This window comes from Chelonia mydas, chromosome 8, assembly GCF_015237465.2.
Source record: "Chelonia mydas isolate rCheMyd1 chromosome 8, rCheMyd1.pri.v2, whole genome shotgun sequence".
In the NCBI taxonomy this organism is placed as follows: Eukaryota; Metazoa; Chordata; order Testudines; family Cheloniidae; genus Chelonia; species Chelonia mydas.
Window position 1 is genome coordinate 55,655,827 of NC_057854.1, and position 23,935 is coordinate 55,679,761.

General features: G+C 40.5%; 1 protein-coding gene across 7 annotated transcripts in view; it reads right to left on the bottom strand.

Annotated features, from left to right (window-relative positions):
- TPR (translocated promoter region, nuclear basket protein) overlaps nucleotides 1–23,935 on the bottom strand; it is a 73,883-nt gene that overhangs the window by 8,335 nt on the left and 41,613 nt on the right. For 4 of the 7 annotated variants that reach the window (XR_006283333.1, XM_037906942.2, XM_037906939.2 and 1 more), the window contains exons 32-46: nucleotides 23,580–23,726; nucleotides 22,916–23,114; nucleotides 22,055–22,260; nucleotides 21,163–21,224; nucleotides 16,706–16,914; nucleotides 16,139–16,411; nucleotides 15,001–15,149; nucleotides 13,866–13,949; nucleotides 11,571–11,771; nucleotides 9,883–10,014; nucleotides 9,261–9,351; nucleotides 8,410–8,594; nucleotides 5,779–5,847; nucleotides 5,208–5,302; nucleotides 4,187–4,293 (exon numbers count right to left, since the gene is read on the bottom strand). Coding sequence is in view for 6 of the 7 variants with exons in the window: in XM_037906942.2 (XP_037762870.1) it covers nucleotides 4,187–4,293; nucleotides 5,208–5,302; nucleotides 5,779–5,847; nucleotides 8,410–8,594; nucleotides 9,261–9,351; nucleotides 9,883–10,014; nucleotides 11,571–11,771; nucleotides 13,866–13,949; nucleotides 15,001–15,149; nucleotides 16,139–16,411; nucleotides 16,706–16,914; nucleotides 21,163–21,224; nucleotides 22,055–22,260; nucleotides 22,916–23,114; nucleotides 23,580–23,726 (2,209 nt within the window). In the remaining variant the exon portion in view is untranslated. The remainder of the gene's footprint in view (nucleotides 1–4,186; nucleotides 4,294–5,207; nucleotides 5,303–5,778; nucleotides 5,848–8,409; nucleotides 8,595–9,260; nucleotides 9,352–9,882; nucleotides 10,015–11,570; nucleotides 11,772–13,865; nucleotides 13,950–15,000; nucleotides 15,150–16,138; nucleotides 16,412–16,705; nucleotides 16,915–21,162; nucleotides 21,225–22,054; nucleotides 22,261–22,915; nucleotides 23,115–23,579; nucleotides 23,727–23,935) is intronic. The other 3 variants (XM_037906943.2, XM_037906940.2, XM_043521109.1) reach the window with 1 other exon arrangement.

The window sequence follows — 23,935 nt, forward strand, 5'->3', positions numbered from 1 at the left end:
CCAGGTGCAAATGTTTCTAGGCTCCCCCTATCATTTCCATCCCTAAGGTTATCCCAGATTAGAAGGTGAAAAAAAACGCACTCACGATGACATGTTTTCCAAGCTCATGCAGTCCTCCCATACTGATAGGGCACAGCTGAATGCATGGAGGCATTCAGTATTAGAGGCTAGGAAAGCATTAAGTGAGCGCGAAGAGCAGAGGCAGGAGGCAATGCTAAGGCTAATGGAGGAGCAAATGGACAGGATGAAGCGTCTGGTGCAGCTGCAGAAAAGCCAACAAAAGCACAGACCCCCGCAGCATCCATTGTACAGCTGCCTGAGCTCCTCCCCAAGTTCCATACCCTCCTCACCCAGATGCCCAAGAACGCAGGGGGGGAGGCTCCGGGCACCCAGCCACTCCACTCCAGAGGATGGCCCAAGCAACAGAAGGCTGTCATTCAAACAGTTTGATTTGTAGTGTGGCTACAATAAGCAATATGGCCTTGTCCTTCCCTCCTCCCACACCCTACGCAGGCTACCTTGTCCATTATCTCATTTTTTTAAGTTAATAAAGAAAGAATGCATGGTTTCAAAGCAATAGTTACTTTATTTTGAAGGGGGGAGGGTTGGTGGCTTACAGGAAATTAAAATCAACAAAGGCGGCGGGTTTGCATCAAGGAGAAATACACACAACTGTCACACCAAAGCCTGGCCAGTCATGAAACTGGTTTTCAAAGCCTCTCTGATGCACAGCACGCCTTGCTTGCTCTTCTAATCACCCTGGTGTCTGGCTGCTCAAAATCGACCAGGCCATTTGCGTCAACCTCCCACCCTGCCATAAACATCTCCCCCTTACTCTCACAGATATTACGGAGCAAGCAGCAATAACAATGGGAATGTTGGTTGCACAGAGGTCTGACCTAGTCAGCAAACAGCAGCAGCATGCTTTTAAACGTCCAAAGGCACATTCTATCTCCATTCCGCACTTGTTCAACCTATAGTCGAACTGCTCCTTACTACTGTCCAGGCTGCCTGTGTACGGCTTCATGAGCCATGGGAGCAAGGGCTAGGCTGGGTCCCCAAGGATAACTATTGGCATTTCAACATCCCCAACAGTAATTTTGTGGTCTGGGAAGTAAGTCCCTTCTTGCAGCTGCTCGAACAGCCCCGAGTTCCCAAAGATGTCAGCGTCATGCACCTTTCCTGGCCATCCCACATTGATGTCGGTGAAATGTCCCTTGTGATCCACCAGTGCTTGCAGCACCATTGAGAAGTACCCCTTGCGGTTTACGTACTGGTTGGCAAGGTGGTCCGGTGCCAAGATAGGGATATGTGTTCTGTCTATCGCCCCACCACAGTTAGGGAAACCCATTGCAGCAAAGCCATCCAGTATGACCTGCACATTTCCCAGAGTCACTACCCTTGATAACAGAACGTCAACGATTGCATTGGCTACTTGGATCACAGCAACCCCCACAGTAGGTTTGCGCACTTCAAACTGATTCCCGACTGACCGGTAACAGTCAGGCGTAGCAAGCTTCCACAGGGCTATCGCCACTCACTTCTCAACTATCAGGGAAGCTCTCATCTTGGTATTCCTGCATTTCAGGGCGGGGGAAAGCAACTCAGAGTTCCAGGAAAGTGGCTTTACCCATGCGAAAGTTTCACAGCCACTGTGAATCATCCCATACCTGCAACGCTATGCGGTCCCACCAGTCTGTGCTTGTTTGCCGGGCCCAGAATCGGTGTTCCACTGTATCAACCAGTCCCACTGCCGCCATGATGTCCCAATTGCCACAGCCCGTGCTTTCAAAAATGTCTGCGTCCATGTCCTCATCAAAATGGGCGTCTCTTAGCCCGGTTTTGCATATACTCCAGGATAATGCGTGAGGTGTTTACAATGCTCACAACAGCAGCGGTGAGCTGAGCGGGCTCCATGCTTGCCGTGGTATGGCGTCTGCAGGAGAGCAGAGTTGTAGCGGAAGCAGTGGATGACAACGGATGCCACAAGAATAGATATTTATACAGAACGACGAGAGGACCTGCGAGGTGGATTCATGGCACCAGGAGAGCAGAGTTGCAGCAGAAACGATGGATGACGACAACATGGAAAAACTTGCTATTGAGACACTCATTTACAAGAGCAGGAGAGCAGAGTTGCAGAGGAAGTTGATGATGATGGTTAGCAGTCATCCTGCACCATCTGCTGACGGCAGCATCCAGGACACACAACAGCAGTGGTGACGGTGAGCTGAACTGAGCGGGCTCCACGCTTGCCGTGGTATGGTGTCTGCACAGAAAAAAGGCGCGAAACGATTGTCTGTTGTTGCTTTCAGGGAGGGAGGGGCGACTGATGACATGTACCCAAAACCACCTGCGACAATGTTTTTGCCCCATCAGGCATTGGGAGCTTAACCCAGAATTCCAATGGTCGGCGGAGACTGCGGGAACTGTGGGATAGCTACCCACAGTGCACCGCTCCATAAGTCGATGCTAGCCACGGTAGTGAGGACGCTCTCTGCCGACTTAATGCGATTAGTGTGGACATACACAATCGACTGTATAAAATAGATTTCTAAAAGTCGACTTCTATAAAATCGACCTAATTTCGTAGTGTAGACATACCCTTAGTGATGGTGCTGTACTTCTCAACAAAATATTATTGTCCTCAGCTCTTGATCTTCTCTCCGTTTTGCTTCTGACTCTTCTCAATCCGCTACCTTGCTCATTGCCACCCCTACAATGAGTGGTTTAGCAGATCTCTTACAGTTGCTTCTGTGCTGCCAGGAAGGCATGGAAGGGAGACTTCTTGCTGCAGAACAGCAGCAAGGACAAGAACGAGCAATTGCTTGCCCGCCATCATAGTGGACAAGGGCCTATCTATCTCAAAGACTTGCTCTCTTCTGTACTCTGCCACAACAGCTGCGATCACAAGGAACACACTGACGCTGGACATCCCCAAGTTCAAGCTCATAGGAATGGAAAGCATTTTCAATGGGCTATCATATTCAGTCACAGATTCAGGCTCATCTTTATCCAGCTACCTTCAAGAACACAATGCCAGCCCTATTCCTTTACATAAGCTTTGTAATAATGAAGTTAGAGCACAGCTTAACAGTATCCCTCCTGAAAGCAAAGACTAATCCAACTGGGAAATAGTTTAAAGTAAGATGGGGAGTAGAGATTTGGTCTCTGCAACAGATTAATGTTTCCTAAGTTATGCGTGGAAGGCCCAGATACAGCAATACACACGAGAGTGACAGTAACAAGAACTTTCTTGTGGGATATCGAGGCTAATCTACTGAGTACAATAGATCTTGACACACCTGAACCAATGGTGAGAAGATTGACAGAGCCACACATCAAGACATGCTAGAGAATTGTATGCTGTACAATTTGAAAACATCTGTTAAATTGTGTGTGTTTTAATTTTGCTTTAGTGAAATCAAATTTCAATTTGTCACATACGGTGACGCAGGCAGTCTCTGCATGACAACACAATGGCTCAACAAGCTACCTACTTCACTGCGTTAGTGTTAGTTTTCCTAATATTTGTATATGCTATTCTAAATGCCTAAACATCGGCTTAGCAGAATTAATTTTATAATTTTAAGAGATAATATCCATGTTTATTTAAGCAACTTTTTATTTATATTAATTTATATTTTCACAGTTGCTGGAAATTATGGAGGTGCAGGGTAAGGCAATTATTTAACAACAGTAAATGTTAAGATTCAGAAACGTTAAAGCTTTATAAACATGAAAGCACAAAAAGTTGTCAACATCACATGTCAAAATATACAAAGTAAACATCCTTCAAACAAACTAAGTTCTCAGTAAGAAAAATGCTGCTTATCTTTTAATGTCAGTTATCATCAATGAAAATATTTTTTCATTGGTTTGTGTATGTATGGTAAAACTGACATTTACCTATGTTTACTGATAAAAAATCTAATCTTTCCAAGCCTAAGCAGTCCAGCATCCTTACATTAAGCTGCATATAGTTACAAGTGACAAAGCTAACAGTGCTAGATAAGCAAAACATCTTCTCTGCCTCCTTAGTCCTTCTACCCTTCCTACAACTACACAGAGGCACAGACAAGGATATAGTTGGAACGGAGATGACAATTACCCAAGCTTGATTAGTTTCTCAAGCCGTTTCCATTTTTTCTTACAAACATAAAACAAAGGTATTACATAGATTTACCTCCTTGTGATGCAAGCTGGCCAAGATCTGAGTGGCTGGAACTAGTCTGTGGCATATCTTCTGGAGGTCCAAACCTGAATCTGGGAACTCCAGCAACCTGGGGGGAACTACAAAGATGCAGAATGTGCTGTAAAAACTGTTTAATAAACTAAAAACTATAATAAAATTATTTTAATTGAATAAGGAAAACAAATTATCGATTATACAAATAAGATTAGTAGCCAAGCATAGATAACATTTAATTTTATCAGCATTATCCAAAGTAATTAGTTACTCCATTACATCTGCGTCAAAATGATATGGTCAAAAAATACTCCACTAGTAAGAAAATAGTAAAATCACTTTCAATGAATACTTTAATGTTTAATGACAGGTTTCAGAGTAACAGCCGTGTTAGTCTGTATTCGCAAAAAGAAAAGGAGTACTTGTGGCACCTTAGAGACTAACCAATTTATTTGAGCATACTGATGATGCACCCGATGAAGTGAGCTGTAGCTCACGAAAGCTTATGCTCAAATAAATTGGTTAGTCTCTAAGGTGCCACAAGTACTCCTTTTCTTTTTGTAACGTTTAAATAGCTCCTATGGCTTTACACAACTAATTCTCCACAGCAGCTTGCTGTGTATATTTTAACTGATCTTCATAGTCAACGTTGAGAAAACATGCTTTTGTCACTTATAGCACTAATGTGAATGTGCAAAAGAGGAGCTCAAAGAAACACGATAACCCACTGTTGCCCTAGTAATTTAACTGTATGACTTTTTAAACAAATAGGTTTCGCTAGATTGGAATGCGATCAGAAACTTACTTTTCTGAACTCCATTTTATGATGTACGGTTCAAACAATTCAATATTTGTGACTCTCTCTCCTACCCATCTAGTAGATGGAATGCTATTTAGTATCTTACTACACAATCACTAAATCATTTTATTTCCATTTACCTTTAAGCAAAGAACCATTCAACTGTTAGTAAAAGGGAAATACACAATAGCACTTGCTTTTGTTACGACTTCTACGTACTGAATTGCTTCTGCAAATCCATCTGTACGATGTGGTACCACAAGAGTTGGGGTGCTTGGAACTGTCCTGTCCTCATCATCAAAAAAGTGTTGCTGCTGAAAAAAATATTAAGATCAGAAGCTAAAATATATTCATTATTCCTACTCTGCTTGCTTCTAAATAAAACTCATCTACAAAGGTTGTTCCCTCCCAAAAAAATAGACTAACAGCTTTAACCACTATTTGTCTAGTCAACAGTGTGAAGGGAACCAATGTGAAAATAAAAAAGTATTTTAAAAGATTGATTCCTAAAAAATAGTAATAAATATTGGCTGTGTCTAAACTGACCCAGATTCTTAAGAGTTTTTAGCTTCATCTTATACTTAATATACCTTGCCCAGTATTCACATTTGGAATAAGTTAAAGGATGGAAGTACCATTAACATGAAAAACCACCGCTTGATTAAACCTATCTGCAAGCTTACACAAACAGCCAAGGAATTCTTTACTGCTCTTGTAGTGTTATAAGACTACAAAGTTCAGAGTGCTCTCTCATTCAAGGTTTTTTAGGAGCAGTCTGCCATTTACTTACCATGCCCCCTATACCAGGAGTTAGTTGAAGCCCACGTCCCACTGACTGTCTCCGAGTCATCTGGATTCTCTTTATGGTAAAAGGAGGAATAAAGTAGTATAAATGTTTCCTGGGGAGTCTAGCCATATGCAAATATGTTCAGGAATAAAGTTTAGTGATAAATGGTAAATAAAGAAATTCTTTTGGCTTTCTACCAAAAGCATGACTTGATTAACAAAACCAGCTAGCATATTTTTATTAGTGAAAGCCATATTCCAGATATATTTAATCATGCACTTAATTCCTATACTTAAAACAATCCCGAATCATGCAGAAGCAACTAATTTACAAAATGGGGCAATGTTACACCAAAAAGGGGGAAAAATTAATATAGGAACTCTTTCTAAGTAATGAGGAAATAGTGAGTGTGTGAGGCGAGTGTTGCAGTACAATGACATTTAAATCATTTTCACAAGACACAATTTTAGTATAATCTAAACAAATGGTTCAGCATTTAGTGAAAAGTGCTCAGAGGGTTTTTTTGTGCACTTCATCACACACAGAAAGGTCTTTGGAAAATAAACAAAATATTATAAACCATACTATAATATCTTGAAAGAGCACAACAAACCAAATGAAAAATCTATGAACGATTATAATTGTGTTTAAGTTAGAACTATTAAGGTCAGTTTAATTTTTCCCCCTAAAAAAAAAAAAACTTAAAAAATTTCAAGTTCTGAGCACGGAACTGTCAAAACTTCTGGCATTCATTCTTCAACTCTCTCTTGGTGCTCCCTGGACTGTGGAGGAAGCATGCTCAGCACAGCTCACCACTTAACAAATTCTCAAACCAATTAGGCAACGGTGCAGACCAACTCTCAAGGAGACCTAGTTAAGGCAGACCGAGTAGAAGTCTACTGACAGCTGCATTCAACATTTCTCAGTGTAATAAAATATGCAAGGTCCCATACAGATTCATAGATTCCAAGGCCAGAAAGGACCATTATGATCATCTATCTGCCCTGTATAACACAGGACACAGAATTTCCCCAAAATAATTCCTAAAGCATATCTTTAAAAAAAATTAAATCTTGACTTAAAAATTGCTAGTGATGGAGACTCCACCACAACTATTGGTAAATGGTTCCAATGATGAATTACTCTTACCATTAAAAACGTATGCCTTATTTCCAGCCTGAATTTGTCTAGCTTCAACTTCCAACCATGAATGCTGTTGTCTTCTTTCTCCATTCTTTCCCCATTCTCCTATCTATCCCACCTCTTTTATCCCATCCTTCCTTTGTGCTACTTTTTTCTCTCTGCACTTTTTGATTTTTGGTCTTTATTTTTTCTCCACTCTTCTTTTTTATCTGTTCTTTCTTGGGGCAGAAATGATTTGAAATTTGGAAGGTGTTATTATATGTACCTAGCTGAGCACAGGTCTTGCTCCTCGTCCCACTCTGCTTGTGTTTCCAATTCAGCTCCCCATCAGGCTACACTGAGGAGAAGAACCCTGATTTTTAAGAGATGATGATGCCGGGGAAATCATTGTCTCTGTTCTCACTAGCAGCAACATTTTCCACACCTCATGCATGGGGTGAGCTTATCCACTGAAAATCAAGGAGAGATCTTGTGACACTGTAGGACTCATTTGTGTAGCACTATGCTTTTAAAAACATCCATTTTCCAACCTTCCTTACCCACAGCCGGGTCCAACCAGGAAATATAAATATGTTAGCTGAAGTTTCTGGTAAAGTGGAATAGTTAACAATGTTGACATGTAACCTGTCATAAGGGTTCAGAGATAAACACCCCATAGAAATAAATTGGAACAGTGCACACCTCTCAGAACAAGAGGGCTATAAAGAATTAGCTCACAATCAGGAGGTTTCTTTTTGCAACCATAAGGGTAAAACCTTCTTTTTTTAAATGACAGGTTTCAGAGTAGCAGCCATGTTAGTGTGTATCCGCAAAAAGAAAAGGAGTACTCGCGGCACCTTAGAGAATAACAAATTTATTTGAGCATAAGCTTTCATGAGCGACAGCATCCGATGAAGTGAGCTGTAGCTCACGAAAGCTTATGCTCAAATAAATTTGTTAGTCTAAGGTGCCGCAAGTACTCCTTTTCTTTTTTTAAATGAAAGCTTAAAATTCTGTAGAATCTTAAAGTGTCACATACAGCTCACATGTGAGGCATTAGGCACAAAAAGGTTAGCTGAGAAGACAGTGGGAGTTTCCTTATGCCACACCTGCATCTGGACAAAGAATATTTAATAAAAATCTGAGCCAGATCCTGCTGAGTTATAAACTTCTCAAAAACTGCTTTTAGAGTGGAAATACTGACAAGTATTAACTGAAACAGTGTTGGTATAATCATTTCAAGATACACACCCATCACTATTGCCTTACTGCTTTGAATGGTCATTTCACTTGTACAACTAGTAAGTAAAATCACTGCCATATTTCAGGAGATGAGAAATTTTTGTTAATTTGCTCAGCTGTTCCAATTAATATCTGAATGTTTCCTTTTTGTAAGACACCATATAAAGGTAATACAGTTGGACCAAATACACAGGACTAACAACTTATTTACAAAAAGCTACATAATTAAGTAGTTTCCTTAATTTTCTAAAGCGTTGAGTAATTTCCTACCTGTACTGGTGGTCCCAGTTCCTGGGGTGGAGCATGAATAGTCAGTCGTGGGGGTAGAGGATGTGGTGGTCTGCGTGGTGACTGAGGTGGCCGAGGAGCCTGCCTCTCTGAGGCAGATGTTGGCTGCTGTTCTCTTGAACTTTCATGAGAGAAAGTTGACTCTGGAGCACTTGTGCTTCCTTCGCCTAAAATGCAAGGAAATATCACACAATAAAAACACTGTACTCCACAAATCTATGACCAGAGTAATTCAGGCAGTACCCTAGTTGCAATGACAAAAGTATGACAACTTTAAAAAATTGATGTATACTGTAATACTTTATAGAGAATATGGGGTCACTTCACCCACCACACAAATGGAATCAATCCTGAAGCATGAGTAGTTTGAGATGAAGCTGTAATAAAAACTTACAGAACGTATACCAAAATTGAAAATCAGATTAACATGCTAAAGCAGACATTTCTACGCTTGCAAAAAGCAGTAATTGACCAACAGTGACAACTGAACAGTGCCCGGATTTAAAAAGTCATTTGAAAGACAGCATGTCTACAAGTTAAAGAACCAATTAGCACCATGATAGGCAATTGTTCACCAGTGACTCAGAGGGAAGAGGATCATCTACTGAATCATCAACAGCTCTTTCTGCAAGTAATGTTTTCCATACAAATATTGAACACACCCAGTGCTACTTAGCTTATGGAATTTTACTGGAGCACACCCCTGTAGGCTCCTGTAAACCTATCTTTTCCACCTCAAATTCAAAAATACATGTTTTAACAGAAAGAACTCAAAAGGCTTGCACATGTCCCCCCTCATAACCAGAGACTGTAGAGATAGAGATTAATTGTACCACTGTTTTGAGAGTCTGCTGCTCTCTGGTTGCTTTCTCCACCTCCCATGCTCTCTTCAGTTTCTGTACAAGGATCTGTACCATCAGCACCCTAAAAATTCATAAAACAGTGATTCAGTGCAAAACCCCACCCAGGCCAATAATTGAAAGAGAACAGAAAAAGCTAATATAGGAAAGATGATATCTGTGAAAACTTAAAAGAAATTTTATATACCGTACATAGTTATAAAGAACAATCATGTATACATTAACACAAGTTTTAAAACCTATCTATATCAAAATATCGTTTGTTCAATATGTTTCAACTAATAAACATTTGTTGTTAAGAGTTAAACTTAGCTAGCTTCACAGCTACCATAGTCTAGTATTACAAAGCTTATGCTGTGTCCTGTACTTTGTATTATCCAACCTTTCCACACATTAAAAAGTTTTTTACTCAAGAAGAAAACCAGTTGCAACATGAACTATATTTATCACCTAACTACAAAATCCAATCTACTTGGATCAACTCAAATTAAGGTTTTCCTTTCTCAACATGTGGATTACAATACGAACAAGCTACAACATCACAATTACCTGAGGAGATCGCATATGCCTACAAAAGGTTGCTACTCTTACTTACCTCAGCATCATCTGCTTCATATCCATCATTTCCATCAGCACTCCCGGTTCCTTCATTACTATCATCACCTTCATCCCCCATTCCTGTATCTTCATCATCATCTTCATCCTCCTCTTCCTCATCTTCATAATCCTACAAATGTAACGTACACAGCTTTAGGAAAAGCTCAAAAGGATAATATCTAGCTCTTATACAGTACTTTTCAAACTATAGATCTCAAAGCCCTTTACAAAGGAGGTTACTAACATTATCGCCATTTTAGAGAATGGCTAAATCATTTTGTAGTGTGCTATGAATAGACAGATTTTCTCTAAAGGTCTCTTTCTAGAGATGTTAAGAATTCATTTGTAGGCATATACAAACTTCAAATGTTGTTGTAGGTCAAGTGAAAAATTTTATTGTCACCTGAAGTAACGTGCAGTGACAAAGATGCATGAGAAAGTTTATACAATGACTAATTAAAATATGCCTGCTTCAAGCTAGTTCTCTCATTGTATATGTTTGTACAGCATCTGGCATCTTGAGGCCAGGATTCTAACTGGGGTCTCAGGGCACTGTGTTAATACAGGTTGAATCTCTCTAATCCGGCACTCCGTGGTCCGGAATAGGTGCCGACTCCATGGGTGCTCCAGGGCTGGAGCACCCATGGGGAAAAATTAGTGGGTGTAGAGCATCCACCGGTGCCAAGCTCCTCCCTCTCCCCCCCCATGCGCTGGTGGCCCCGCACTTACCAACTCCTCCTCCTCCCTCCCAGTGCTTCCGGAGCACTGCAAACAGCTGATTCGCAGCATTCAAGCTCCGGGAGGGAGGGGGAGGAACTGGAGCCGGTGGCTGGGACCCCAGGCGAGGGGCTGGCGTCTGGGACCTGGGGCGAGCATCGGAGCCCCTAGGCGGTGGGGCTAGTGGCTGGGACCCCAGGTGACAGCGGAATCCCCGGATGGGGGGGCCATGCTGGGCGCAAAGCCTGGGAGTACTGCAGCACTCCCCATACCCCTACTTCCCACGCCTATGGATACCCGCTGGCACTCTGCATTGACCTCCTGTGGTTCGGCACCAGGCAGGTCCTGAGGGTGCCGGACTAGAGAGGTTTTATCTGTATAAATAAGTTACATTAATAGCAGAAAAACTCAAGGTATTTGGTAATGTCAGTGTGATATATTCTGTGGGGTTGGGTTTTTGTTTTTTTTTTTGTGTGAAGCAAGAAATATTGAGGATTTTACTTAAGGAAAGGAATTTTTTTTTAAAAGTTATTTCAAAATTATTTCTGTGCTGAAAACCTCTCCACAGCCTGGCTAGCAGAGGCATTTCACTATATAAATGAGTGCTTCAGTCAACTTCACAACAGTTCAAAAATCAAGCTGAGTTGAGTAAATAAATTTAAATGTCCAGCTGTATGAATAACTGCAGAATTCCTATTAACAGGAATTGTGTGCTTAGTTCTTCCTGCATCAATGAAAAAAATGCGTTGTTTTACTTCCGCTCAAGCCAGGTAAATGGATGCACAGAGCTTCTAAGAGTGCATATGCTTTTCTATATTTACTGTTAAACAGCAGACATTTGTAAATCGTGAGTTCGTCTTAAAAAAAAAAGAAACCATTTTAATTGCTTTTTGGTAGCCACCCGCAGGATGAGCTGTTTATTTGCACAAAGATATTGATGATCACAAACTACAAATAAGCCAGACATACTTCTTGCTCGCCTTCATTTTCCTCATCATCATCCTCTTCGTCATCGCTGTCAATCACAATGACATCATCTCTCTTGGACTGACCATCCTGGGATGACGAGGTATTCTGTTGATCGGACTGAAGAGGTCCAAGATCTATTGGGAGGGACTGAGAGGTTTCTTCACTATCTTCCATGGGAGCGTACTCTCCCTGGGTAACCCCCTTTAAAAGGTAAAGGAAAGTTACTAAAATAAAAGTGATACTTCATATGTGTGTTTTTAAAAATGTTTGCCACAGGAGATATTAAGTCAATTTGCAATTCTGTTTGACTTTTAAATCCCTCCACAAGTGCTGCTAAAAGCAGCTATGTCACCACTCGCGGTTCAGTACCTAGATCAGATTTGGGTCCACTCTACACTACATCTGTGTTGTTGTAATCTGTTTGTGACGCTCTTCTTAGCTGGTTGCAACAATCACATTTTTGTTGTGTCCACTCAGCTGCTTTTTGTTGGGTCCACAAACCGTGCAATTACATGAATTCACACCTACCAAAGATGGTAATTGTGTTTGTTTTGATGCGTTCTGGGACAATCTGGGTATAGTGCTTGAACAAGGAGAAGTGCCCAGAGAATATGTAAATATAGCCTCGCTGGAAGCATGTGTGTAATGTACGCTGGTGTACCCTAATACACATACAGCTGTGAGAAAGGAGAACTGGCCAAATCAATTACAACAGCTCTGTTAGAGGAGCCCATCAACATGCAAAAGAGTAGTATGCCCAACTGGTGGTGAGATGACAATCAGAGCAGAAGCAGAATCTGTTGCTGGAAACGGAAAAACATTAGTTGTCACAGATATCAACAGAGTATTAATCAAGTTGTGTGCGGACACAAACTATGGCTGGATTTGACCATGCCACTAACCAGTTTCACACCCATCTAAAAAAGATTAAATGTAGCCGGGACCTTGGGCAAAGTTAGTTTTCCATTGATATGGAAGAGAGATCTCTAGGCTTCTCTGCTGCTACTCCAGACTGAATGAAACGCTTTAGGTCCATCACTTGGCTAGCTAGCTACAAAAAGTTATTAAAAAGGTTGTACATCATTCTAGTTTGATTCAGCAAAAACTGCAGCTCATGAAAATCCTCAAAGAATTTGAACAAGAACTGTTAAATCTGGATAAAGATGTTCAGATAATAGTCATCTGTTTTCAGATACTGGAAATCACTTTTTTTTTTGGATTGAGAATATTTTTTTCACATTTCAGCACCCATGACTGTTAAGTGCAAGAACTAGTTCTAGATATTTCTGCATACTAAGTGACTTGGTTCCTTTGTATTTGATTGCTCAGCAATAGAACTAACTGGACTGCAATAATCATGTTTGAGTTCTAGAATAGGTCATTCAAAGATGTTTGGAGGTAGAGATATCTGGGGGTTAAATGAGAGTCAACCTCTGAGCATCTTTTGTATGTGTAAAGTTACAGAAAAAAAACCCTGATTTTAGGGACACAGTATTCTCCACTGGTTAGAGAAAATCCACTCCCTACCAGAATGTAAGGTCCGATCAGGACAGATGTAGGTATGAGTTATGGAATTACTTCTTTGCGGTAGGAAGAGAAATTTAATTCTAATTTTTTGTCTTCACAAGTAATTTCAATTACTTATTTCAGGAGAGCCAAAAATCTGGCCCTAAATAAATACAAAGGAAAGTCTAAGGTACTGAACAGAACTACTGACATTGCCTTCATTGCCTACACTCTTATGATCCATCCCAGTTCCTTGCTGATTGAAACCTGCTCAACGATTTGTCACAGAATCTTTCTGCAACATAAAGCCATAAATTCTTAAATTTCTTTCTTTGTTCTCACAGAAGTGTAGTCTGTGGGAACAAAGCAAGAAATTTAAGAATTTAGAACTCTCAAACTCCAATCCTGACTCCTTCAATCCCAATGTCTCAGTTTCCCCCGTAAGTAAAATTACTACATAATTCAGTGGTAGTACTTAATGTTTATATAGTTCTTTGAAAATGTGAAGTACTATCTATGGAGGTAGGTGAAAATCGCAATCAAAATTAAATATACACTGAATGAAACTTCTAGCCCTAAAAATTGTTATAATCTTTACAAACTGATTTCCATTACAAATCTCTAAATTATGACTGACTTTTCACAAAGATGTTACCATCAACAAATGCTTTTCTAATAGTGACTAGATTGATATACAATGTTAACTGCAGCAATTGTTAAAATACTAAAGTGGTATTTGCACAGAAGGGCTGTTCATACTACAATTAAAATTAATTTTTTTTTGCTTACTTCTCCAATGGAGTCTTGAGAATCTTGATTGTAAATTTGAGTTTCTACCTCACCATCAGTGCTTTCTTCTGCCGTGACTTCCTCCTGAAAAACCATATATTTTTCATAATAAGAGAGCCAGTCAGACAGACAATTTTAACTACCATTTCTACACCAATGCCCAATACCTACCTTGTGACTGCTGACTAGCCTCTCTCCATCCAACCTCATATTTCTGCTTTTCTGACATCTCCTCATAGGTGTCATATGAAATTCTGTTTTCTCGCTACATCTGAATATTCAGACCATGTCCAAATATTGCTGCTTCTTTCTCCATAACTCAAAGACCTGGCCTTCTTTCTGTCCACACTGCTAAAACTCTTGCCCAGGGGCTTATTGCTCATTTTCAATTTCTGCATCTCCTGCCTTCCTGACACCCACCTCACTCCTTTCAGGCCTATTCAAAATACTGCTAAGCTCGACTGCATGGATTTCAAGTTAACACTGTTCCCCTTAAACTAATAAAAATTCTACTATTTAACACAAAGCCCCTACCATTAAATGCTATAACTTTGGTTTAGTTGGAAGTTCAAGATGTAGGCTATTCTAATGGTATAGAGCAAGGGTTTGCTACCTTTTTCTTTCCGAGGCCCCCCTCAACATGCTGTAAAAACTCCATGGCCCACCTGTGCCACAAAAACTGGTTTTCTACATATAAAAGCCAGGGGCAGCGTTAGGGAGTAGCAAGCAGGGCAATTGCCTGGGGCCCCCATGAAGCTGTTGCTCAGGCTTCAGCTTTAGCCCCAGGTGGTGGGGCTCAGGGCCCTGGGCTTCAGCCCAATGAAGTGAAGCTTTGGCTTTCTGCCTTGGGCCCCAGCAAGTGTAGTGCCAGCCCTGCTTAGTGGACCCCTCCAACACCTGCTCACGGCCCCCCCCCCCCCCCCCCCCAGGGGACCTCGGACCCCTGGTTGAGAACCACTGGTAACAAGTTTGTCAATCACCATTTTCACAAAAGGTGACTGACTTTGCCAGCAACAGAATTTTAAAAGCTTTTGCAACAGGATCCTGTTTCAGTTTCCTCATCAAAAGCTTATTCCAATCTCAAATCCTGGACAGGGCAACGTAATTCACTGGAAGTATTTCCATTCTTACAAACCTCAGGTCCAACTCTCTGTATGCTTCTCAGTTTCTTTGGAAGAGGTATATCCACTGTTTCCTCTGAAATTTGTTCCGAGTTTTCTACTGTGCTATCCTCTTCCTCCTCTCGTGGACGCTTGGGCAAAGAAGAACTTGGGGTAGCTGAAACTTGAAAGAGTCCTCAGTGTTATTTTCAAGAGCATTATGGCACACAAAGAGGGTTTAGTAAACTGGCAGAAACCCAGATAATTTCAGCTTCCTCTCTCAGAGACTGCCTCTTGCTCTATACTCAACCCTGGCACTTGGATAGGAGTGTCTTGCGGTTTGCTCCTGGGGTTGTAAACACTGGGACTGGCAGCAGAACTTTCTGAGCTGCAGGCTCCCCTCTGTGAAACTGGCCCCTATTCAAATTCCATCAGAACCCAGATCTAAGCTTAAGGGCACAACTGAACTCATTCTATTTGCTTCAGCTCTTTTGTTCATTTTTCAGGAGTTTGTTCCTGACAGAACATGGTTGCTAACATTTCCGTAGGCACCAGCAAAGGCAATTAAAAATAGCCACAAGGGGTACTTTTGGGGATAAATTTTGCAAATAACAGAAGCATCTATAACGATAGGTGCCCAGTGTAGCAGTAAGATCTAATTTTTTTAAAAATTGCCATCTAAGGCCTAAATGGGTTTGAAGCAAGTACACGTACAATCACAGAATATGTGTTCAGTTCAGTTGATTTAGTTTGCTTTCCTACAGTAGTCATTTATAAAGTTTCAAGCCAAACCTTTATATTAAACTCTGAATCCTCATACCAAAGCAAGATCGAGGAAATAGAGGCGCGCATGAGGGGAGATCCTGCTTTTTTCTGTAGCGAACAAGATTTAACATCCAGCACTAGTTTGAACAGACATTTGAACATTCACTTCTTGTTTCATCTAGGATACCTTTTAGAAGTGTACTAAGTCACAGTTTTTAAACAGTATACTTTGGCAGGTGCAAGAAGGTAGGCCAGACCTCAGTCTTTTTGAAAGCCTACCCCACAATTTGCACACAAAGCCTTCAGCTGCTATTATATGCATTATGGCCTGATTCAGTGAGGATCTGTAGTGGTTTGGACACACCATGAGATTAGGCCCTTTATGTTTATTTAGAGAATGAAACCAACCTGTACCAAACACTGCTGTGGAAGTGGAGGGCCTTTCTATTTGTGAGCTCTGTACGACCTCCACAATGGTGGGGGGTGGCTCTTGAGTCGCTGGCTCGATCTGAGGATGACTTTGCTGAGTGGGCTGCACAAAAGCTGTAGCTTGAGTCTGTTGCTGAACAGTTAAGATGGGTTGAGAGAGAGATGTCTGGACATTAGGACTGGTGGAGCGTACAGATCCACTTGTGCTTCCAAAGACTGGAACATGCTCGACTGGTCCTTCTGACTGCATAGCTGGAAAGCAAATGGTAGCACATTTTAATTGGCTTATCATTATCTAGTACAGTTCACATTACTTTTCACTTGAGAAAGCAGTGGATAGTGAGATTTAATGTTTCTCATGTATGACCTGTTAACTGATTTAAAGCTGTAAAAACTGTAAAAGCACAACAAATTAGCAAGGGGATTCAAGGTCAGGTAGAATACAAGACCTTATATTTAACTCTGAAATTGACTAGATTTCAAGGTAGAGGTGTCCTTTTAAGGTTAGTTTAATTTAGATAGTTGTCCTTTATTTAGAACACTTACCTTCTTGGGTTTCCACCTGTGTTGTAGGCATAACTGTGGCTGTTGGAGTAGTGGTTGGATTTGTAACTGTAGCAGGAGTAACCATTGGACGGATACTTGCTCTTGGAGTAGATTTACTCCCAGGTATGGCAGTAGCAGTCACTTTACTTGGAGTTGACACAACAGGCGTTGGCTTAATGTTTGCTGTTGGTGGATCAGAAGTGCTAGCACTGGAAATAGGACACTGGTTTTATTTGTGCTAACAAAGTTGGGGTCAGACTTACAAGTGTATCAAATTCAGTTTTCTAACACAATATCAAATGTTGATTTAGAAAAGTTTCACAACAGCATTTAAAACAGATCATGGCACAGTACTAGTATCTAAGCTAAATTATTATTTAATTGGCATCACAGAGACTTGGTGGGATGCCCACATGGGTGAAAGTGATCATAAAATGATATATTTCATGATTCTATGGAAAGGAAGGAGGGAGAGCAGCAGAATAAGGGGACTTCAAAAAGAAGACTAACAAATACAGAGAACTGGAAGACAGGGTCCCAAGGGAAGAAAATCTAAGGGATATAGGAGAGTTGGCAACTTCTGGAGGACACAACATTAAAGGCAGAATGGCAAACTATCCTGATTCAAAGGAAGATAGGAAGTATAGTAAGAGGCCAATGTTTCCCCATTAGGAGCTTTTTAATGATCTGAAAAATCAAAAATGAATCCTACAAAAAGTGAAAACATGGACAAATTGCTCAGGAGTACAAAAGAATAGCACAAGCAAGTACGAACAAATTCAGAAAGGTTAAAGCACAAAATAAATGACAACTAGTAAGGGACACAAAAGGTAATAAGAGGCGGCTCTTCATATACATTTAGAGCAAGAGAAAGACGAAAGTGTAGGCTTCTACTTAGTGGGGAAGGAGACCAAATAAAAGAGATGACATTTGGAAGGCTAAGGTGTTTAATGCCTATTCTGCTTCAGTCTTCACTAAAAAGAAGAGTAGTAACCAGATACTCAATACAAGTAATATTATCAACAAGAAGGGAAGAATGCAAGCCAAAATAGGGAAAGATCAGGTTAAAGAATATTTGTATAAGTTAGATGTATTAACTTCAACAGGGCCAGAAGAAATTCATCCTAGAGTGCTTAAGTAACTAGCTGAAGCCATCTTGGAACAGTTAGCAATTATTATCTCAGAACTCAAGGAGGATGGGTGAGGTCCCAAAGGACTGGAGAAAGGCAAGCAGAGTACTTATTGTTAAAAAAGGGAACAAAGAGGACCCGGGGAATTATAGACCAGACAGACTAACTTCAGTACCTGGGACAAATTATTAAACAATTCGTAAGCACTTAGGGGATACGAGGGTTATAAGGAACAGACAGCATGAATTTGTCAAGAACAAATCATGCCAAATCAACCTAATTTCCTTCTTTCACAGGATTACTGGCTTAGTGAATCAGGGGAACCTGTATGTGATGTATCTTAATTTTAATAAGGCTTTTGACACAGTTACCACAACATTCTCATAAGCAAACTCAGGAAATGTAGTCTATATGAAACTGCTATAAGGTGAGAGCATAACTGGTTGAAAGACTATACTTAAGCTGGGAGGGCATATCTACAGGGATCCTGCAGCCCTGAGTCTGGTACTATTCAGTATTTTTATTACTGAGGATGACAACAAGCTGGGATCAGAGTAGCAGCTGTGTTAGTCTGTATTCTCAAAAAGAAAAGGAGTACTTGTGGCACCTTAGAGACTAACAAATTTATTTGAGCATCAGCTTTCGTGAGCTACAGCTCACTTCATCGGATGCATGATGAAGTGAGCTGTAGCTCACGAAAGCTTATGCTCAAATAAATTTGTTAGTCTCTAAGGTGCCACAAGTACTCCTTTTCTTTTAACAAGCTGGGAGGGGTTGCAAGCCCTTGGGGGAACAGGATTAGAATTCAAAACCAACCTTGAAAAATTAGAGAATTGCACTGAAATCAACAAGATGAAATTCAATAAAGATAAGTGCAAAGTACCACACTTAGGAAGTAAAAAAAATCAAATGACAAATACAAAATGGCAAATAACTAGCAGTAATTCTGATGAAAAGTAACTGGGAATTATAGTGGATCACAGATTGAAAAAATCAACAATGGCTGCAGTTGCAAAAAAGGCTTTTATCATTCTGGGGTGTATCAACAGGAATGTCGTATGTAAGACATGGTAAGTAATTGTGCTGCTCTACTCGGCACTGAGCTAGAGTAGTGTCCAGTTCTGGGTGCCACACTTTAGGAAAGATGTGAATAAACTGGAGAGATCAGAGAAGAGCAACAATTGGGTGACGGGGCAACAAAATGGCAGATGAAATTCAATGTTTATAAATGCAAATAAATCACATTGGAAAACATAATCCCAACTATACATATTAAATGATGGGGTCTAAATTAGCAGATACCACTCAAGAGAGATCTTGGCATCATTGTGGATAGTTCTCTGAAAACATCCACTCAGCGTGTAGCGGCAGTCAAAAAAAGCTAAGAGCATGTTGGTAATCATTAAGAAAGCGATAGATGAGACAACAAAATGTCATATTGCCTCTATATAAATCCATGGTACGCCCACATCTTGAATACTGCATGCAGATGTGGTTGCCCCATCTCAAAAAAGATGTACTGGAATTGGAAAAGGTTCAGAAAAGGGCAATAAAAATGATTAGGAGCATGCAACAGCTTCCATATCAGGAGAGATTAAAATTCAGACTTTTCATCTTGGAAAAGAGACGACTGAGGGGGGACATGATAGAGGTCTATAAAATCAAGACTGGTGGGGAGAAAGTAAATAAGGAAGTGTTATTTACTCCTTCTCATAACACAAGAACTAGGGGTCACCAAATGAAATTAATAGGAAGCAGGTTTAAAACAAACAAAAGGAAGTATTTCTTCACACAACACACAGTCAAGCTGTGGAACTCTTTGCAAGAGGATGTTGTAAAGTCCAAGACTATAACAGGGTTCAAAAAAAGAACTAGATAAGTTCATTGAGGATAAGTCCATCAATGGCTATTAGCCAGGATGGGCAGGGATGGTGTCTCTAGCCTCTGTTTGCCAGAAGCTGGGAATGGGCAACAGGGGGTAGACCACTTGATGATTACCAGCTCTGTTGATTCCTTCTGGGGCACCTGGCATTGGCCACTGTCGGAAGACAGCATACTGGACTAGATGGCCCTTTGGTCTGACCCAGTATGGCCGTTCTTATGTTCTAACAATAATGATAAAATGTTTAGAAATTCTGACCTATGAGGAAAGGTTTAAAAAAACTGGGTATGTTTACGTCTAGAGAAAAGACAACCGGGGGAAGGGGGAAGAGAGAGAGAGAACACGTGATAAACAGTCTTCAAAATATGTTAACGGCTGTTATAAAGAGGATGGTGATTAGTTCTCCATGTCCACTGAAGGTGAGACAAGATATAATGGGCTTAATCTGCAGAAAGGGAGATTTAGGTTAGATATTAGGAAAAACTACAAGGGTAGTTAAATTAGGAAGGGGTTTCCAAGTGAAGTTGTAAATCCCCATCACTGGACGTTTTCAAAATCAGGTTGGACAAACACTTGTCAGGGATAGTCAAGGTTAACCTGGTCCTGCCTTAGTGCAGGGGGCTGGACTTGACCTCTCGAGGTCTTTTCCAGCCCTACATACCTATGATTCCATAATCAACAGCTACCTTCGAAGTTTTGTTCACAATTATCATTCTTGCATATCACCGCTAGAAGAGATTATTCTGCAGGGCAAATTATGTCCTGTGCACAACCCCATATCCTTGATAGATGTGATTAACTGGAAATTTGTGTAGCTTCTGGAGATAAATCGCTGTCTGTACTGGCGCTTTTCAGTGCTAAAACTTTTGTCTCTCGGGGGTGTTTTTTCACACCCCTGCACGACTAAAGTTTTAGCACCGACTGCGCAGTGTGGACACAGTCTTATATTTGTCACTGAAGTCAACTGATATGGCTCAATACAGAGGGAGAATATCTGCTGAATAAGAATGATGCCAGTGATTTTTACAGTCACTTCTCAAGATCAGAACTTCATTTCAAAGGGATACCAGAATTTTAAAAATCAAAGATGTGTAGCATTGTTACAAGAACACCTGGGATCAAAATTGTTCCAAGAACAGAAATGTCAGATTATAGGCCATAAAGATTATACATCTTCACAGGCTGGTGTAGTACCTGAAACCGCTTATAATTTTTCAAATGGACTAGATTTCAAGTTCACGGTGTACCTAAATATGACAGTTTAGCAGTAAATGACTTAACTGGTTAGATTCAGTTAGTCCATAGCTCAGTGTTAGCGTTTAGCAGTCAGTAGCTTCCAAAAGCTGTTAAAAAATTCTTAAATGCAAAAGCCTTTAATTCGTTCCTACAGTTCAAAACAAAAAATATAGACATAACAACTAGACAAAAAAGAACCCACAACTTACATTCCTCTTTCACCTGAGGCTGGAGTAGATTTGAGTGTGATCTGCCTCTGCTGTTCTGGAACCTATTAGACGTAAGTGTTTTTGTAAATTATATGCTTCCATAGCTAAATATTAAGCCAGCAGGCTCTATAAAACAATCCAAAAATGCAATTTTGGTTACTACTTCAGTAGACAGATCTCTTTAATTACAATTGTTTCAACTACGGATTTGGCAGAATACCAGTTCCATGCTTACTCTCAAATATTCTGAGCTTGCTCAAGGAAGTCAAGTATTTTCTGGGATACCCTTGATAATGCAGTTTTTTTAGTCAGCCAAAAAGAGTACTGACTAATTCTGTTCTATTGGAAAGAACTATATTTACTGTAGGACCAGGATGCAAGCTCAAAGTTTTAGCACGATAGTCCTGTCATATTGTATATGCAAATAAGACTGCTGACAGAGCCAACAAGAGGAGCAATGTTTGAACTACTCCTGTGGTGAAACCTAGTCAGTAAAACAATTATATACTTTTGTTAGCAGTGGAAAGTTTGAACCCAACCAGAACGATTTTTTGTTATTAACTTCTAATGCTCTGAACAGCTGTTTCTCTACCTTCCAAGACCAACTTGCTTTGGGAAACTGGAGGTGGTATGTACTGTTTCGGGTTTCCAGCTGCATTATTCTGGGGATTAAAAAGGTTGGAAGCCCCATGGGAAGAAGTTGTGTCTGTTGAATTTCCACCTGCTATCAGAGATATGGTATAAGGGAAGGGGCACCACACAGGAACTATTCTAATTCACAACTGCTCCGTTACTGTGAACTCAAAGCCCACACATTGTTAGACACAGACTATTCCGTTTCACTACAAATGGTAAAACAGCTAACAAAAGCTTCACATATCTTGTACGTTACCTTATTAGTAGACTCTGGAGGCTCATCTCGCTGTTCATGGTGCCTCTCTTGTTGCTCTCTTAGCTCTCTCTCCAGGCGGCAAATGCGACCTTCATACTGTGATTTGAGTGCACTCATCCGCACCTCCAACTCAGTCTTTTGCTCTTCTAATGCACTGCTCTTTTGTTTCCACTCGTCATTTTCTTTTGTCAGCTGTTCTTTTGTACCTAATCAAGTAACAAACCATTCAGTCTCTTCACTGTAAAACTGCCTACCAAGTCTTTGTGCACTGAAAGTCTGTTTGCTTTTATAAGTTAATGAAGTACTTTAAGCAGAGACCTATGTGTACTAACACATTGTAAGTGATAAAACTATTTCTTAGTGATAACTTGTGTGATTTTTTGAAAATAAGACTAGCAATTGTAAATTTGAAATATCGAAGGACTGTATGTTTTCTCCAACCATCAGAAAGCAGTAGTTTCATTTCTTCCTGATTAACACTGAACTTGCTGAAAGAAAGGAATGTCCTTTGTACTGGTAAGTTGCGTGGGATAAATACCTGGGTGCTAAGCAAGGACAATATCCTCTGACTCATCTAAAGTAACTCTCAGATTATTTATTGGCCATTTCAACTGATACCAAGTCAAACATTTTTACAGCTTCCAACACTACATAACTAACTGTATATAGCTGAAAAACCTGCCCAAGGAACAGCTGCATTCAAAGTTTAATTTTAGAAACTTATGGTTTACATCATAGTTAATTTCTCACTAACGTTTACCCAAGAAGTTCACATTTTCTCCAGGGTTTCAGCCCAGGAAGCTTTTCCATAAAACCAATGAAAAAAATGGAAATCCCTTAAGGCAGAGTAGAGTAGCTTACCAGCTAACTGTGCAATTTTCTGCTTGGCAGCCAGCAGGGTCTTCCTAGTCTTTTCCTCCTTCTCAGTTATCTGTTGCCTGAGCTGTTCTTCTTGTGTAGTTCTCTCTTGCAAATCTTGATGAAGACGAGAAAGTTCTGACTGTAGCTGAGATATCTGTTCCTGAAGACTTCTGGCTTCACTTTCTTTCTCTGCTATAGTCTGCAGGAAAAAAAAGAGATAATTTAGCTACCAGCTATAATAAGCTACCTTAAAACTAGGTGGTGAGTGCGTCAGACACAAAACACAGCCCAATGAGCTGAGATACTAACTAGTCACTTTAGTTAAGATACAGCGGTCCCTCGCTAGAGCGCTCATTGCTATAGCGCAGATTTGCATATAGCGCGGTCATGGCAATGGATCCCAAATTTAAATATTTAAATTGGGATCCATGGTAACGCGGCCCCCGCTATAATGCGGTCCCCAGTTAATGCGGTACCGTGCATGGATCCCGAACCCTGTGTTCTAGCAAGGGTCCAGTGTAGTAAAAGTTCTCAGTGGTATAAAACTCCAGCTCCTCCAACAGAGATAGAGACAGAACACATACTTTACAAACAAATCTTCATTGTACCCTGTGAAGTGCTTTCAAAACATATGTAGAAACTAACAATATTGCTCTCTTCTTACCTTCTGTAAATTTTCAATCTGATTCTCCAGGGCTTTTGTCTTTACCTCAGCCTGGCTGAGAGACTCTTTCAGTTCTTGTATTTCCTGGACCGAAGCTTGCTGTTCTTGTTCTTCAGCATAAGACTGAGTTGATGTCTCAGCAACCACCTGAAACATTGCAAACTGATGTCAGGTCCGGGTTGTACGTTTTTTGTTTTGTTTTTTAAAAAGGAGCCATCAGATGTAGAAAGTTATCACTTCCATACACAACACCACCAGACGGGCACTGATCATCAGAAATGGTCTAAGCAGGATACAGAAAGGAATTATGATGCTCCCTTAAGAGCTGAGCTTCACATTCAAACAACATACAGCAT